Raw genomic sequence first — 17,537 nt, 5'->3', positions numbered from 1 at the left:
GAAGCCCTGTGGTAAACAAATGGATGTGGCTGAGGCAGGGTTAGAACTGATACACAGAATCTTAGGGCTTAGTTGCCTTCCAAGCTAGGAAGAACTAATTTTCACGTCATCCCACGTGATAGCATAGGTTGGAAGTAATAGCAGGTTCAGTCAAAGTTAGGCTCATTGGGAGCAACCCAACTTCTAAACAGTAAGAGAACTGGTTAGATGAAGTGTAGCGTATCAGCCTAAGGAAATACTGCTTAACTGTGTACAGTTAAGTTCATGGATTTGGCATTACATGAAATCCATTTACTGATCGCATCAAGGCAAAGGTACATCTATCTATAAATGACCAGTATCTGAAATGAGACTGTAAGAGGTTGGATTTTTTTTTTTCTCTCTCATGAAAGCTTGCTTACTTATAAAAATGTCAAGTTTAGAAAAGCTACCTTAAAGAAATGGTTGATGTTATTAAAACTACTAATTTGGGCAGACCAGGGAGGGATGTTTGTGTCAGTTTTCTGACCCGTGAAGGTAATGTCATGGAGGGTAAACGTGGCCTTTTCTAGTGGTTCCAATGGCTAGCAGGACTGCTGTGGTGGTGCGAAAAGATGTTACCGTATGCGGTTTTTAGGATCCCCTTTTGTTGGGTCTCTAACTCCTTTGGAATTAATCCAGAGACCTGGATTCTAATCCCAGCTTTGCCACTAGATGGCAGTGACTTTGGGCAGGTCCTTTATTCTTTCCTGACCTCATCAATAAGTAGATGAGGTTGGGATAGATTTTTGAGGCCCTTCCCAGCTGTGACATTTTATGGTTCTATTATTTCATATGGTTCTTACTCTTTTCTTTTCAATGCCCAGGTATTATCCATGCAGCAGAGGAGAAGGATTGGAAAACTGCATACTCATATTTCTATGAGGCATTTGAGGGTTATGACTCCATCGATAGCCCCAAGGCCATCACATCTCTGAAGTACATGTTGCTGTGCAAAATCATGCTCAACACGTAGGTGCACATTAACTTTGGGATATGAGAACTCAGGTCCTTCATCTAAGATTTTCTGCCATGGCAGAGATGGCTTGGGCAGGGAGTTTGGCCAGTTACAGAAGCAGCGGCTGCCACCTCGTGGGGCTGATTGAGGTGGAATGGGAGGATCGAAGGTAATCCAGAGCACTTTTCCTTGCTAGTCTTTCAGAATTGGGGAGACAGATTTCAGAAATCTCTTTCCCAGCCCCTCTGAGTGTTCTCCTCGTCCTACAGTTCTGTCCAGAGAGTTGTTGAGCACAGGACAGAGGGCCAGGAAATGGCTTACAGACCACCACCAGCCATTGGGCCACCCAGAATGGGAGTGGTTAAAGGAGAGGTTAGGGAGAGGTTTGAAAAAGGCAACAATGGCAAGTATGACAGCTAGATCTTTTTCTGAAGATTTACAGAATTATTCCACATTCTTTTTTGGGGTTAAATGAGATATTGACTGGGATTCTTTTTGGATCTTGGGATTAAACAGGGCTTGTGTTTTGAAAGATCTGTTATACTGGGATATGATTTATATGTATCATTTTGCCTGTTGGGTCTATTACTTCTGGTAGGTTCAGTGTGGCTTTCTTTTTCTTTTTTTTTTTTTTTTTTTTGGCTATGTCGTGCAGATGGCGGGATATTAGTTCCCTGACCAGACCAGGGATTGAACCCGGGGCCACAGCAGTGAAAGCGCCAAGTCCTAACCACTGGACCGCCAGGGAATTCCCAGTGTGGCTTTCTTTTTAATGTTCAGTTTTGCTGCTTTTCAGCACTGAGCCCAGAGTGGAGAAAGCCTAGCTTCTGTGGTGTGAGAGGCCTGTGGGTTTAGGGGTGGGCAGAGTCTTTTCAGAGGAAAAGATATTTGCCTAAACATATGCTTAGAAGCATAACATCCTGGAGCAGTTGACCGAGTATGTATTTTCTTTTTAGCCCAGAAGATGTCCAGGCCTTGGTGAGCGGGAAGCTTGCACTTCGGTATGCGGGGAGGCAGGTAGGGGATGCCTTCACTGCGGCTCTGATCTCTGCTCACTCTGAGGCAGCGTGTTATTAGACATGGTGTTCAGTGAGACCGTGCTCTTCAGGTCTCCATTCTGCTCTTCATTCTTTCTTCCCGCCTCTTCTTTTCATTAAGCTCGTTCGGTATATTTCCTGTATTGTTAATTCTTGCCCTGAAAAGTCAATGTTTGGTGTTCTTGTGGGTATAGGGTGGTTTGAGGGACTTACAGAACTCAGAATTGAACTGTAGCATTTACAGTGAGTTAGGTTGCATTTAGCTTCGACCGGAAAGTGTATCTACCATGATCTTGGCTTGAAAATTTAATGTGCGGAATAAGAAATCTTGGATTCTCCAAGAGTGTGGAGCCGGGTAAGGTCTGGTGCGCATGTGCTTTAGAGAGGTCAGATTGCTTGGTGCAGAAACTAGGTTTTGATGACTCATTCAGGTGCTTCTCTTATCAGTACCTTCCCACTCTTGTCCTGAGTTTGGGTGTGGTCAAGAAGAGGCCTTTGATGGTCGGTAGCCCTATTTGTGATGGCTTTTATGCCTGAATAGGTAAGAGTGTGACCTGTGCAAAGATGATGTCTCAGATGTCTGCATCATCACTTTGTACTTTACTTGATTATCACTGGTAAAGTAAAAGTAGTCTTTCTAGGTTTCAAATGCAGTTGTCTCTAAACAACAGACACGTTGGCTATCTCACTGTATCTTTGGCAGAATGTCCACAACAGATGATTTCTTCCTTCTATACAAGTGGCCCTAATTGGCTTTTCATCAGAAAAAGTTTCAGATCAGCTCCTAGTTTTGACCAAAAGAATATTGGTTATTTCTGTAGTGAAAGACTCACTATCATATCTAGAATTAGAGTTGAGGAGATGGGCTAAGAGAGGTCAAGTGTCCAGAACAAGGCCAGGTAACTAGTAATGGTGAAGCGAGACTTTGAACTTGGGTTATCTGGCTCTGAGTTTCATGCTATTCTCATTATGACATTTTTCTGTCTATAGGACAAATGCTGGAGACAAACTACACTAATGATTAGCTTTGCATCATTTTTAAAGTCTGCAGTATAAGACACTACCTTCCTTGTTTAAGTACATAGGCTGGTACAAGAGGAGCTCCCTCTGGTCCTTTGTACCTTTATGACAGCTTTCAAGCAGGAGTCAGGCACTCAGGAAGATGAATGTTGTAGATTTCGTGCTGAGTAGAGACTTAACAGCTTGGTTGGGTACTTTTTATAATGTTTTATAAAGTTAGAAGTTGCCCCTCAACCCTTGGTTATACCTTCATCACTCTGGGGTTTTAACATTCAGTATGATACGTAGAGTTTTGATGCTTCAGGCCTAATGAAAGTAAACCTTGGTCTGTGCCCTGCACCAAACCCAGCAGAATGAGTTTTTATAAAGCACAAGGTATGATCAAGTCTGAGGGCAGGAAGGCATCTGTGGGGTGTAGGGATAGGGAGTCTTGGAGGAGGGGGGAGGAAATCGCACTTCTCTGGCCATTTTCCCTTTTAGCTTGTCATCTTTGGAGAATGCTTTATCAAAGTCTCTTTTTTGGAAAACTTCCTATTTCCTAGTACCTTTAAGTCACTTCAGCTTTCAAAGGGAAACTGGTTGGCACACAGTGGTATTCCTCTAGCTTTTCTTCCTAGGCCTCTGAAGAAGAGCAGTGGTGGGGCAGGTTCTTCCTTGCAGCCAGAAGTTGTGTGGACATAGCATGTTCCTTATGAGACTTGTTGGGATGTGAGTATGCAGATCACTTTCACTGTTTCTCTCTTTATTCTTAGACAGAAGCATTAAAATGTGTGGCTCAGGCTAGCAAGAACAGATCACTGGCAGATTTTGAAAAGGTAAGCAAGGTATTGGGTTGGTAGGGAACTCGTGGAGGGGAGGGGCATTTGAGCACTTTAAAAAGTTTTTTTTATCTTTAAATGATTATAGTTTTACAAGAAGTTGCAAAGATAGTACAGAGTGATCCCATGTACCATTCACCCAGTTTTCCCCAGTGGTTACATCTTATCTATAGTACAGTATCAAAACCAGGAAGTAGTTAAGCACTTTTGTACAATGAAACTTGTTGAGTTGTCATACCTCATTTATATACAGTACCTTTCAGTTTCAAAAAGTTCTGTCGTCCTTCTTTCACTTGATTTTTTTTTTGTTGTTTTGGCTGCGTTGGGTCTTCGTTGCTGTGTGCAGGCTTTCTCTAGTTGCTGCGGGTGGGGGGGCCACTCTTTGTTGCGGAGCACGGGCTCTACGCGTGTGGGCTTCAGTAGTTGCAGCACACGGGCTCAGTAGTTGCGGCACGTGGGCCCTAGAGCGTGTGGGCTTCAGTAGTTGCAGCACACGGGCTCAGTAGTTGTGGCGTGCAGGCTCTAGGGAGCGCGGTCTTCAGTAGTTGTAGTGCGTGGGCTCAGTAGTTGGGGCTCGTGGGCTCTAGAGCGCAGGCTCAGTAGTTGTGGAGCACGGGCTTAGTTGCTCCGCTGCATGTGGGCTCTTCATGGACCAGTGATTGAACCCATGTCCCCTGCATTGGCAGGTGGATTCTTAACCACTGCACCACTAGGGAAGTCCCCTTTCATTTGATTTTTTTCACAGCAAACCTGTTACCTGTATTTTATGCTTGGGGAAGCTGGAATTTAAAGAGGAGGCCTGGGTCACACAGCTCATGTGTGTCAGGGTCTGACACAAGCACCATGCAGCATGGTCTTAGATGTTACTTCAGCTCCAGAAATGCCAGGTCTGCTTCTCCTCTGTGGACAGAAGAGAAGTTTTGATGTGTGCATCTGGGCTGAAAGACACTTCCTTAGGACAGAAGTTCTAGGCTGGCCTTGCCTCCTGTGCCTTTCACTCAATGTTTGTGAAGGTTTGGAAAGGGAGAAAAACTTGTCTAAGCAATAGGGTGAGACTTATACTTCTCTCTTAGTCTGAGTATAATGACCAACTTAATAAAAACCTAGATCCAGGAAGAAAAGTAGTATGGACAGAAACTAGACCATGTGGCTCTCTGACTGTCCCCAGGGTTCATCATCTTCCTTGAGGTTCTTGCCAATTTCATTTCCTTACTTGGCATGATTTGCTTGCTTCCCTTAACACCTTATAGCACAGCTGACATGAGGCTGGGATATTGTGAGAACATTACTAAAGGTAAATAAATCACATGCACAAATAAACAAAGAGTCTAGATCATTTTATCCCCAGATTTGGATGGAACACTTCTAGTAGGGATTAAAAAAAGGGTCTGTGATCAGATATTTGGGAAACACTAGGGCTAAACAAAATTAGAAAGGTACTTTGTTTTCTGTGCTGATATTCCTTATAAAACCCCAAGAGCTAGCTGTGGAATTAAGCATTTCCTATTATTTAACCTGAGAATCCCCCCTCCTCCTGCCCCCATGGAGGCCTTATTTGTTCTGTGGAATACATATTGAGAACTGCTTTTGCAGTGAATTTAGCTTGCAAGCTGAGCTGCTCTTAGGGCTTACATGGTCTGAGCTGTCAACGTGAGGCTTTTGGACGGGAAGATGGTGCCTAGGGTTAGGCTCCGTCTTTTACTTCTTTTCATTTTCTTTTGCCTTCAGTCGTGGCTGTTCTTTCATCTTCCCAAATCCTCCAGAACTACAGTCAACCATGTAGTTACAAGGGCCAGCACACTACTTAGGAAGCTGCGAGTAGCGTGACTTTCAAGTCCTTTTCTGTGCCAATCTCGGCTCTTTTGGCAGGCTCTGACAGATTACCGGGCAGAGCTCCGGGATGACCCAATAATCAGCACACACTTGGCCAAGTTGTATGATAACTTGCTGGAACAGAATCTGATCCGAGTCATTGAGCCTTTTTCCCGAGTACAGGTAAGAACCCTCTTGGGGACCCTAGCTCTTCTCTGGTGGCAGGGGGTTTCTGGCTAGGCGTCCTCACTGTAGCCACCTCCCTTCCCACAACCATCCAGAGTAGGAACTCACTTCCAAGGGTGTGCCTGCTGGGCAAGAGACCCCCAAGAGCTTGGGATTTTCTTGACAGGGAATGAGAGTCAAGGAGAGGGAGGGATGCTGTGGGGTAGAGTCTGGTGAGGTTGCCCCTGCTTGTTTTCAGTGCAGTCTCCGCCTGGCTTTTGCAGTCACTGTGTGTGTGGTAAACGCTTTCTGTTCTGGGTGTGTGGGACAGGAGTGTATTTGTTGTCTGTAGTGATGCAGGGTAGGCAGATGGACCAAGCACAAGAGACCTAAGCACAGCCAAAGAGAATCTGTCCCTGTAGAGACATTCGGCAGGATTTCAAGATACAGCACCACCCTCATCCCGATATTAGAGGCAGAAGTAAAACTTTCAGTGTTGGTGTCTTTTTACCTTTCCTTTTAGATCGAACACATATCTAGCCTCATCAAACTCTCCAAGGTAAGGAGTCCTGAGCTTGTCTTGAGGGTAGGGATGGGGAAAGGGGCATGTGGAGGGGCTGCCATTTACACCCGCTGGGCCTTACTGCAAAGCTCCCAAGCTTCTCAGTGGGGACTGGGGACCGTGGGCTGAGAGCTGCAGATGCATTGTTGCTGTTTTATCTTCAGACCGTTTGCCATAAGATCCTTTTATACAAGCCTTTCATGTCAGTGTGATCTCTGACTAGTAGATGCTGGGCCCTTTAATCATGTGCTTTGATTTTAGGCCGACGTGGAAAGGAAATTATCACAGATGATTCTTGACAAGAAATTTCATGGTGAGTAGCAGTCATACAGGCGAGGGGGCTGGTGGAGGTGATGGAATGGTGAAGAGGCATCATGCTCTTGTTTATCTTGAAAGAAGATGCTCCATTGTATCACCTGGTGGTTCCCTGGGATCCTTGCCCCTCTCATGCCTGTGATGAGAGTGTAATAAACATGCACGAATGGAACAGGAAGATGACTTCTGTTTCCCCTCCTTTCTGGAGAAAGTGAGGCAGCTAGGGAGTGGGCTGCTTCTCAAATGCTCATGTGTCTAATCCTTTCTTTTACCTGGGTTTGCTTGTGTTTTCTGCAGGGATCTTGGACCAGGGGGAGGGTGTCTTGATTATTTTTGATGAACCCCCAGTAGATAAAACTTATGAAGCTGCTCTGGAAACAATTCAGAACATGAGTAAAGTAGTGGATTCCCTCTACAACAAAGCCAAGAAACTGACATAGGTGAGTGCTGACTCCGGGACCCGGGCCCGGGCAGCGCTGTCTTCTGCCTGTCGAGACTGAAAGCCTCCTGGTGGCCTTGCGGCTTCCCCGATTGACACTGCTCTGTCTTCTCTTGCAGAGTTGGATCTGTAGCGGTCCTTTGGAGAGTGTGTGTGGCGGGAGAGTGAAACCTTTGGGGAAAATGCTAGGAGTTTTTTCTTTCTGTTCTACTTTTCGCTCAGAAAGTTTTTAAATCCTCATTTGGTGCACCTGTATTCCAGCCGATAGGTGTGCCAGTTTTCATGTAATCTTTACTGGCCCAACTTGGGAGTGGGGAAATTGCTTAAAAAAAGAAAAAAAAGAAAAAAAAAGGTTATTCTAAATAAAAGGAAAAAGGCTTACACTACCTAAAGCTGTGCTCTCTGCCTCCTGGGAGAGGGCCGCCAAGCCAGGCGCTCCGCCAGCCACTGGGGCTCCTAACCCACCCGCTGGGCGTCACCTCGCCTCCTCTCCAGAATTGGGTGTTCGCCTATCAAACCAACGACTTTTTATTCTGTTTGTACTGAACCAAAACAAACAACTGTGTATAGACTGCTATTTTCCTTTTTATTTGAAATGAGGCGTTCCGGTGTCCTTTCCCCTGCCATGTGGCCCATCCCCCCGCCCTCCCCCAACAATGGCTCCAGCAGACTGGCCGAAGGTCCCGCCGCCGCCACCGCCGCAGCAGCACCTGCACGGCTCCGCTCCGACCTGGGAAGGAATGGGGACATGGCCAGGAGCTAGTGTCACCATGGCCACACGGGGAGCAGTGTAGGCCCTCAGGGGGCCTGCTGTGCATGTGGCTCTTTTTAACACAGTAAACTAGATTAGGTGTCAGTGTTTTAATTGCCCCTCTCCTCTGCTCTTTTCTCTCTCCCCCTCTTTCCCCTTCTCTCAACCGGGAGACCATCCCATGTCTCTCTTCCTTCCTCCTTCCCCCCTCCAGGGGAGCCAGGCTGTCTGAAATCCTTCAGCTTCTCTCCCCATCCCCCTGCTTCTCTCCTGCTGTCAGATGGATTTATTCCTTTTTTAAACAGTGAACATCGGAAATGAGACTGTGGGGTGTGTTGTTCTTTTTTTTTTTCCCTCCCAATTTTTGTTTTTGGGTTTTTGAGCAACCTCATGTCCCCCCTCCCAGGGAGCTTTCTTTATTTACCTCTTAGAAGTGGAACGGATGGCAGGTAGAGCACTGTACTCCAGCATGCTTTGTTTTATGATGAGATTACATAGCAAGGCTTTAATGCCATTTGGGCAGGTAAGCTTCTGCACCTCTGTTGTGCTCAGCTATATTTTCTTCTTCCTCTCATTCTTCTTTGTCTTCTTTTTTCCTCTCCCCCTCCTCCTGCCTCCTTCCTGCTGGCCTCCTTTTATCTTTCTTTCCCTTTGTCAGATTATCCTTCCAGGTTTTCGTAATAAATTTATATTTTGTAAAAGGATTTTGTTGTACCAGGTTTTGCATCCTTACTGAATCTGACTGGTTTTTATTTTCCTCTCCAAAATCAGGTTTTTGTTCTCAACATCTTTCCCCATCATGTCCAGTCACTGTTTTGGTTTTGGCACCATCAATATCAAATGTACAAACGGTTCTTGCTAACCAACACCAGGTATATCTGATGTTCAGATGAGTTCCAATAAAAACAATTTTTTTTTCAAAAAGTGTCCTTTCTTGAGTGCTGGAGGGCTTCTGATCAAGTCCAGACAGCTCTGTGTAGCCTTCTAGACTGGACAAAGCTCTACTGTCTCATTTGCTTCATGGGAGACCTTTAGATCCGGGGTCAAGTGAAGGGCTTTGGGTGAGAAAGTTGGTCTGTGAGGGCTAAAATGGGAAATGGGGCTCAGTTACCTTTGTTTTTCCAAGGCATCGTGGTCCAGTGAGGACATGGGGTTTGGGTTGTAATATCCTCTGAGCCCGTTTCCTCACTTACACGACAAGTGATGGCGCTTTCTTGGTAGGTAATTGTGGTGGGAGTGTTACATGAAGTCATGGAAGTACAGGTGCCTGGAGAGCCCTGGCAGTCAGTTGTGGCTGAGTTTTAGTTTTTTGGAATCTTGTTCAAAAGGATTGACTTTCATACTACCCCCCAGACCCTGGGAGTGACCTGTCTTGTGAGGCTCTGGGGCCACTGGGAGGGAGGGTGGGCTCTAGCCACCAACTCCAGTCGAGCCACTCTCTGTTCTCTTTCAGTATTGTGTCTCTGTGTATAGTTTTACTTAAGGAAGAGTTGTGCTTCAATAAAGGACTTCAAAAATGTTCCAAAGAGATCCAGAGCCCGAGCAATGGGGGGAGGGCAGTCCCAGGAGCTCAGTGGGGCAGCAACCTTCTCTTCATCTCCCTGGGCAGGTCTGCTGACTTCCTGCAGACCCGTGCTGTCCAGTGTGTGGCCATGAGCCCCATATGGCTGTTGAGTCCTTGAAATTGTGGCTAGTTCAAGCTGTGATGCCCTGCAAATGTAAACAAACCAGACTTTGAAGAATGTGAAAAAAGAATGAAAAATTGCTCAACTTCTTTTTTATATATGTTGAAATATTTTGAGCATTTATTGGGTTAAATGTACTATTAAAATATACCTGTTTCTTTAACTTTTTTAATGTGGCTGCTAGAAAATAATTATCTACGTGGCTTGCATTTGTGGCTCATGGTTTCTTTTGGACAGCGCTGCTCCAGCCCTCGAGGGACTGCTTCCCCTCCCAGGCCTCGATAAGCTGCATCTAGGCGCAGCTGAGAGGGTGGGGTGGCCATGGGCTAGCATGGGCCTGGCTCCCTCACTTATGGGCCCTTCCTGGCACCAGGCTTCACGGTGCCTGGGCTTCCTTGTGTGTTAATGAGATCCTGATGGCGTTGGGAGCGGCGGCTGCGGCCCTTGGCTGTGGAGCCCTGCTGCATGCTAGTTATGTAACCTGTGCTGCCCAGAGAGGCCACTAGATGCTGCTCTGTGATGCCTGAGAGAACAAAGCACGACTTCCTCAGGAGCCAGGGCTCAGACCTGCTTTATTTGGAACCCTTTCTGGGAGCTGGCTGGCTGGGGCTTTGGCCTCCCTTCCTCAGAGTGGTATGGGAAGGGGGCATGTAGAGGATGGGAACTCTCCATGGACATCCCAGCCGTGCATGTAACACGCAGGCTGGCTTTTCCGGCAGCTAGAGATAGACTATAGGATAAAGAGGCTGATTGATGGGGGTGGGATTTGGAGAGCTTCCCTGCAGTTCTCTGGTGAAGACTGGGAAGAAAACAGCTGTGCATCATTCATCCAGGTCTGCCTCCTGGGTCCTTGATCTGCCATTTTTGGCAGATGGTAGCTCTTCCTTCTTTGCTTCTCAGTTGGAGAAGTACTGGGAGCTTGGAGGGGGAGGGGGGTTGTTGGTGTGTTGAGTGAGCAGAGGAGTGGTGTGGTGCCTCAAAACAGGCAGAGCAGGCACAACACGGGTGGACAGGGTTCAGGGTTCTTCGGTCACAAAAGCCACTGTGCTGGCAGTGCCATCCCATTCATGCTCTGCTGCACACACGACTTTGCCTCTGACAAGTGTGAGGAGGTTGGAGTGGTTCTGCCAAGAGCTCTTTTTGAAGGTAGTAGGGGAGAGCTGGCTGGACAAAGGCAAGAGAGGACGCAGGCTGGAAAAGGCCCAGGCCAATGCGAGCGTCCATGGTTTGGGAAATGGGGTGGGGTGAAGTGGAGCTTGGTACTGCCCACCATGAATTGGAATAGTTAGTATTGAAATTTTGTAGGCACAGGTAAGTACAGGGCGGCTCCAGATAGTTCTGATGGGTGGATTACAGGCTTAGAAATCTAAGCCTATTTCGGGAAGTGGAAAGCACTTAACCCCTGCTCAACATAGGAAAGGCAATGTGGACATGGGCCAACTCAGGAGCTGGGCCTCCATTAGGGGCAGGATGAAAAAAGGCTGGGGTCCAACTTTGCCTTAGGAAGAGAGTCATTGGGCCAGTGGACCTGGAGGAGATTGATTCTTAGAGCTCCTTACTATGGAGGACAGCTCCATTTGAAGAGCAGGTAGGGGTTGTACACGGAGGAATGTTCAGAGGGAGGGGCACACTGGGCTAAGGGCCTGCCTTTATCTTCTAAGTTAAGATGACAGCTACTGTGGATGTTTCTCAAGGACTCTACAAGAAGTAGCCTTCTGGGTACAGAGTAATGCATTTCCCACTATATGGTCACCAAGGCCCCTAAAGCTTTGTTGCCACTATTGACAGAGGAATCTCTGGGTAGTACTTTAGCAAATTCTAGTACTTTCTGATGATGGTAGCATTGTTTGATACCAGATTTCTTTACTGCTTAGAGCAGTTGGCAGAACTGGCACAGGCTGTGTGCTGGAGTGGTCTGGGAGTCAGGGGATTGGATGTTCTCTGGATTGCCACTTCCTCATCACCAGGTCCAGAGGCGGTAATTTGGATTAAGGTATGGTTTAAGTCTCCTGTTTCCCAGGTTTGTGGTCAAATCTGAGTCAAATCTCCAGAACTAAACTAAAAGAATAACAAATGTGGATTCTTGTTCCTTGTGAGAGGAAAAGTTCTTATTAGAACCAGAGTTTTACTCAGAATTTAATTTTATGGGCACCGAATCTTCAAATTATATATGCTTAGCATGAAAAATATTTAAATCAGCAGATCAGAGACTGGTTGGAGAAGCAGTTGCTTCAGTCGTTCTATAACATAAGAGGGCCGGTGGAAATTTTGAGGTCACATTTGTGATGGGCTCAGTACTGGCCCTTCTCTGGGGCAGCGACCGAGCCAGGAGCCTCAGGGCTCTGTCCCAGGTGTGGTGTGGGAAGGCCAGTCGCTCTGTACCTGGGCCGTGGGCATTTACCTGGGATGGGGCAACGGAGATCCCGGAGGGAAAGGCACTCAAAAGTGATGGGACAGTCCCCTCGGGATGCTCGGGGCGCTCAGGCGGCCTCAGCAAAGGCTTAGCCTCTCCCCACCTTGCTCCCTGAGCTCCCTAGCTTCCTTCCCCGGGGACGAGGAGGTTAAATGGAAGGAGGCTGCTCGGGGCCCTAGCCTCCGTGGATGGCTTCTCTGGCGGCCAGGGCGAGGACGCGGCCGAGAGCGCCCCCGCGGCCCGCAGCTGCCGGAGCCGCGGCGGGAACAAAGGCAGCACGTGTCTGGGCGGGGCGGCGGGCGGGGTCGGCCCTCGGCCCCGCCCCGCCCGGAGCTTCCCCACCCGCCCGAGCTCGGCTGCGCTGTGCGCCCGCGCCTCACACGGCCGGGCTGTTGGTGGCGGGGCGGCGCCGAGAGGGCTGCAAGCAGTGCGGGAGGGGGGCGGCCCCGCGGGGCGGGGCGGTGCCGCGAGTACCCGCCGCCCGAGCCCGGGTCCTGGATGGGGCGCGGCGAGTAGAGCGGCGCCTGGGGCTCGCGGCCGTGTCGCTGCCAGCACCGCGCGCAGCTGGTGCTGAGCACGGCGGCGGCTCCGGCTCCCGGGCGAGACCAGGCCTGGCCGGTCCTGCGCGTGGGCCGCGCGCGCGCCCGAGAGGGAGGCCGCTGAGGTGCGCGCCGGGGCGGGCGCGGGCGCGGCGGCGGCGAAGGCGGCCGAGCGGGGGGCGGGGCCGCGGCGCCTGCAGAACCTTGGACAGAAGCTCCGGAGCCGCCGCCGCCACCGCCGCCGCCGAGCGCGAGCCCCGCCGAGCCCCACCGAGCGCCGGGACCGCGGCGTCGAGCCGCGGCGCGCATTGCGGAGGGTGCAGAGCGCAGGAGCCACCTGCTCGGTAAGCCTGCGCCTCGGGCCGTCCGCTGTCCCCGGGGAGCCGGGCCGGGGTCGCGGCCGGGCGCGGTGTCGAGGCGGGGTCCCCGGGCGCCTCCGCCGGTTCCCGGTCCCCCGCGCTGCCATCCGGACCCCGGCGGGCGCGGGTGCCGGTGCCGCAGTGGAGCGGCCGGGTTGCGGCGCGGGGGCGCGGGCGGGGCCGTGCCGGCCGGGGAAGGCCTGGGCGCGGGTCCGGGGCCAGGTCCGCCGGGCCGCCGAGGCCGGGGCGGAGGAGCGCGACGCGAGCCCCGCCTGGTGCTGAGAACCATCTTGTTTTTCACACAGATCCGAAGGGGCGGCACGCGACCCCGGGAGCGCCGCGGCCTCCCCCTGGCCGCCTCGGCCTCGGTGAGCTGTTTCGTCCCTCCGGCCGGCAGGCTGGGCGCGCAGGGGCGCAGGTCCCCGCCCGGCGCGCAGCGGCACCATGGGCACGGTGCTGTCCCTGTCCCCCAGCTACCGGAAGGCCACGCTGTTTGAGGATGGCGCGGCCACGGTGGGCCACTACACGGCCGTGCAGAACAGCAAGAACGCCAAGGACAAGAACCTGAAGCGGCACTCTATCATCTCCGTGCTGCCTTGGAAGAGGATCGTGGCCGTGTCGGCCAAGAAGAAGAACTCCAAGAAGGTGCAGCCCAACAGCAGCTACCAGAACAACATCACGCACCTCAACAATGAGAACCTGAAGAAGTCGCTGTCGTGCGCCAACCTGTCCACGTTCGCCCAGCCCCCACCGGCGCAGCCGCCCGCACCCCCTGCCAGCCAGCTCTCGGGCTCCCAGACGGGGGTCTCCTCCTCCGTCAAGAAGGCCCCGCATCCTGCCGTCACCTCCGCAGGGACGCCCAAACGGGTCATCGTCCAGGCGTCCACCAGCGAGCTGCTGCGCTGCCTGGGTGAGTTTCTCTGTCGCCGGTGCTACCGCCTGAAGCACCTGTCCCCCACGGACCCTGTGCTCTGGCTGCGCAGCGTGGACCGCTCGCTGCTCCTGCAGGGCTGGCAGGACCAGGGCTTCATCACGCCCGCCAACGTGGTCTTCCTTTACATGCTCTGCCGGGATGTCATCTCCTCCGAGGTGGGCTCCGACCACGAGCTCCAGGCCGTCCTGCTGACCTGCCTGTACCTCTCCTACTCCTACATGGGCAATGAGATCTCCTACCCGCTCAAGCCCTTCCTGGTGGAGAGCTGCAAGGAGGCCTTTTGGGACCGCTGCCTCTCCGTCATCAACCTCATGAGCTCCAAGATGCTGCAGATCAACGCCGACCCCCACTACTTCACACAGGTGTTCTCCGACCTGAAGAACGAGAGTGGCCAGGAGGACAAGAAGCGGCTCCTCCTAGGGCTGGACCGGTGAGCCCGCTAGCCTGCATCACGGCTCAAGGATTCAATTCATTTTTAAAAATTTATTATTAAATCAGATTTTGTGTACAGTATGTGTCTAGCGAAGCCACCAAGGGCCTCTCCCTTCCCACCTTCTCTCCTCGGGGTTTTCTTCAGCCCTGCCAAGAACTCTGGATGCTTTTGAACTCCCGAACCTTGTGCAAAATTCAGAAGATGTATTCAGAGCCACCCTGGCTCCTGATCTCTCACTTTGGGGAATTCAAAGGACTGACCTGCCTCTGCCGCCTGTGCTCTCGCTGGACCAAGGCAGGGGAGGCTGCCCTCTGCTCCCCACAGCCAGGCAGCCCAGAGAGGAATTGGAGTTTCTGGTTGGAGGCCCTTTTCCGGGTCCCGTTTTGGGTCCTCCGTTCTCCCAGAGGCTCTTGGAGCCAGCCACCCTGACCGAGCCGCATGTGGGGCTGTGAGGCAAGATGCCCGTGGCCCTGGGACAGCCTCTTCAATTGAGGGGAAGCCGGCCTGGTGCAAAGATGGTGTCCTGTCGTTTGACCATGCACGCCCCTGGTTTGCTCTTTTTTCTTTTTTAGGGAGAAGGGCTTTCCTTTCGTGGAGATGTGGAACTCGCCCCCCTCCCCCTGCTCCCAGCGGTGTTGGCAGTGTTGGTTAACGAGCTGGTTTGACTCATTAAGTTCTTTCATTTTGGGTCCCAGCTCTAAAGGGGTGGGGTGAAGCTGGGGACACCTCCTTTCCTGGGTGAATTTTTCATTTGAATCATGCAGCTTAGTCACCCTGTGGTGAAGGCCAGGACATCTTCAGGTGCCCATTGTCAACAGCCTGCCTTCTGGGCAGGTGGGGTTGCCATGCCTGGGACTGAGCCGGTGCCCACCTAAGGGCTAAGGCCTCTTGCTGGTGCACGTGACGTTTGTCCTGCAGAGCTGCGGGGGGGTGGGGGTTGATGTCAGGGATCAGGGTGATGTGGTAGTGGTAGTGAGGTACCCCCGCCCTCACCCCTGTTGATTTAAAGCTGTTCCCAAACAGTTCAGTTTCTTCTGAAGGTGAAGCCTTGTCCCGAAAGGCCCAGTGAGACAGCTGGATCTTGGAGACAATTACAAGACGGGAGCAGAACTCCTGATTGCCTGCTGATTCTACAACTGATCATTTGCAGCTGCTGGTTTTGGTTTCCGCCTTAGCCTGGTTGGTGGCTGTAAAAACACATGATGTGTACTTAATCAATTTTCTTTCTAATTCTCCCAGATCGGTGGCTTGGGGCTTGGGAGAGGACCAAGAGAAGGGAGCAAGTCTTCCTCTGTCCCTTCGGCTTTGGGGAACAAAGACTGATGTGAAGATGCTACAGAGAATTCTCTCTTCCAGTCCCGGTCCCCCAGGGGGTGCTGGAAGGAGAGGCTGGGGGGAGGCAGGGGGCTGTTTTACATAGGATTAGCTTCCAGGTGGCTGCCGATTTCAGCAGAAGCACTACTGAAATTCACAGAAAAAAGAAAAAGCTGTGAAATTGAGGTCCCGATTTAATAGGCCCGGAGCCGAGCCTGCGGGCCCGTGGTGCTCCCGAGGAAGAGGGCCTGCCCGAGCGGGAGAGCATTGGCTGCAGCTGCGCCCCTAGGCCCACGCTGAGCCTTTCTCGGCCCGTCAGCCAGATAACCTGCCGCGGGGCTGGAAGGAGCCCGGGGCTGCTGGCGCGGACCTCGCCGCGGCGTCTCTTCTCTGCTGGAGTTGCCACCCAGCCCGTCTGTGCAGATCCTGCTGCCATGTGTGACCTGAGGTAGGAGGCCCGTGGGGGCAGCGGGCCCTGGCGGCACACGAGAGGGGGGTCCGGGTGCCGACTCTGAAGAGCAGGGGCGTGGGTCTGTAGTCGCTCCTTCGCGGGCTGCGCTGGGCCTGAAACTGCGGGAAGGCGCATCCGCAGGATTCCAGTTTTGTGTGTTTCCTTCTCTCTCTCTCCATATTTATTTTTTTAAGTTTTGGAGGCGGTGCAAATTTCAGGAGTGGTTGGGGACTAAGGAAAGAACTCTCTAGTTCCATCAATATGAAGCCTGGTGGGGTCTCCTCCCTCCCTTGCACTGGTCATCAGTATTGTGTAAAGGAACTGATATACTTGAGTGTGCAAGCAATGAACCCATTTGACATGCTGCTATGAAGACTACTTTTAGAACAATTAAAAAAAAAAAAAAAGGAAAAAACTAACCTACAAAAAAAAAAACCTTTATTCTTTCATTGTTGCTTTTACAGTGATATTGTGCATGCAAACCAGGAGCATTTTGTGTCTTAAGAAAAATAATCTTAGAACAGATGGCTGTGAAAACTACACCCGTGCACAGAACAAGTCACAGGAATAATAGTTCAGGATTTGGTTTTTCTCTTTTTCTTGTAAACCTGAAGGGTTGATATATTCTTTCCATGCAGTTATTAGAACTTAGTTTTGTTCCAGCAGTTGTTAAACTTGCAATGAAAAGAAAATGTGCCATTTTTTTTCACTCAGAATTATTCATAGCTGTATATTTGAAACTGCTAATTACACACGTGCGATGTATGTTGGTTTTTTAGTGCAATTTCTTCTGTAGCTATTCTTTGACCAAACTGTGGGTGTTGTTAATATTAATTTATATTTGTCTCATTTTGTATGTATGCGTAGCGTGTTTGTAAGTATGTGTGGTTTATAATCTGACAAGGTCATGAAGCTCAGTTTGGCTGTAATTTAATTCCCCTTCCCTTATTTTTATTTATTTTTGTACTGTGCTGAGTAAATAAAATGCACTGACCATCCATCACATAGACCTTTTCTGTGGGCACATCCTTCACGAGCAGGCTGGGGGCCCCTCTTATAAATGATTCCTGCGCTCAAAACATAATTGGATTGCATTGTGGGGGAGGGGAGTATGGGAGGAGGGAGGGTTAGGGGGAGAGGCCTTAACAAGCGCGTTCATGTTAAGGTGATTAAGAAAGAAGCACAGGTTAAGTCAATTCTGGTTTCTCATGAGTTGCTCTCCAAAGGCTCCCTTGGCTTGGCGGAGCTGGGTGACCGGGACCTCCAGCCAGAGGGTCGGGCCCAGGCATGGCCTCGTGAGGGCTGGCTCAGCGGGTCCTGCAGGGCACCCGGCTTGGCACTAAGGCTGCTGCTCCAGGTGTTCTGGGCCCGGCTCTGCTCGTGGCCCACGGCCCAGAGGCTCCCAGGCCAGCAGGGGCCCGTGTGGTTCAACCCCGCCAGCCTAGCTCTGTGCAGGTTTCTGAAAGAGAGAACTCCAGCCCCGGGGCTCCCAGACAAGCAGCCACCCTAGCCCC

The 17,537-nt window shown here is 51.0% G+C and overlaps 2 protein-coding genes across 6 annotated transcripts in view; both read left to right on the top strand.

Annotated features, from left to right (window-relative positions):
- Positions 1 to 8,819, top strand: part of PSMD11 (proteasome 26S subunit, non-ATPase 11) — a 30,332-nt gene extending 21,513 nt beyond the window's left edge. For 2 of the 3 annotated variants that reach the window (XM_082443719.1, XM_082443718.1), the window contains 8 exons: positions 846 to 990; positions 1,933 to 1,993; positions 3,786 to 3,848; positions 5,721 to 5,846; positions 6,352 to 6,387; positions 6,652 to 6,703; positions 7,003 to 7,145; positions 7,264 to 8,819. In XM_082443719.1, coding sequence (XP_082299845.1) covers positions 846 to 990; positions 1,933 to 1,993; positions 3,786 to 3,848; positions 5,721 to 5,846; positions 6,352 to 6,387; positions 6,652 to 6,703; positions 7,003 to 7,145 — 626 coding nt within the window. In that variant the 3' untranslated portion in view covers positions 7,264 to 8,819. The other variant, XM_082443720.1, reaches the window with a different exon arrangement.
- A 2,840-nt stretch (positions 8,820 to 11,659) lies between these two features.
- CDK5R1 (cyclin dependent kinase 5 regulatory subunit 1) lies at positions 11,660 to 17,024 on the top strand. 3 transcript variants are annotated; one of them, XR_014257976.1, is made up of 3 exons: positions 11,660 to 12,876; positions 13,197 to 14,807; positions 15,498 to 17,024. XR_014257976.1 is itself a non-coding variant. In XM_082443748.1 (2 exons), exon 2 carries the CDS (start codon positions 13,336 to 13,338, stop codon positions 14,257 to 14,259), a length of 924 nt encoding a protein of 307 aa, XP_082299874.1. In that variant the 5' UTR covers positions 11,660 to 12,876; positions 13,197 to 13,335; the 3' UTR covers positions 14,260 to 17,024. The 3 variants fall into 3 exon arrangements, 1 of the variants encoding a protein (XP_082299874.1); XR_014257977.1 differs by having other exon boundaries at positions 13,197 to 16,020; positions 16,488 to 17,024; XM_082443748.1 differs by having other exon boundaries at positions 13,197 to 17,024.
- The last annotated feature ends 513 nt before the right edge of the window (positions 17,025 to 17,537 follow it).

This window comes from Balaenoptera physalus (assembly GCF_965194825.1).
Source record: "Balaenoptera physalus genome assembly, chromosome: 20".
NCBI lineage: Eukaryota > Metazoa > Chordata > Mammalia > Artiodactyla > Balaenopteridae > Balaenoptera > Balaenoptera physalus.
This window is presented reverse-complemented; position numbering and strand designations above follow the sequence as displayed.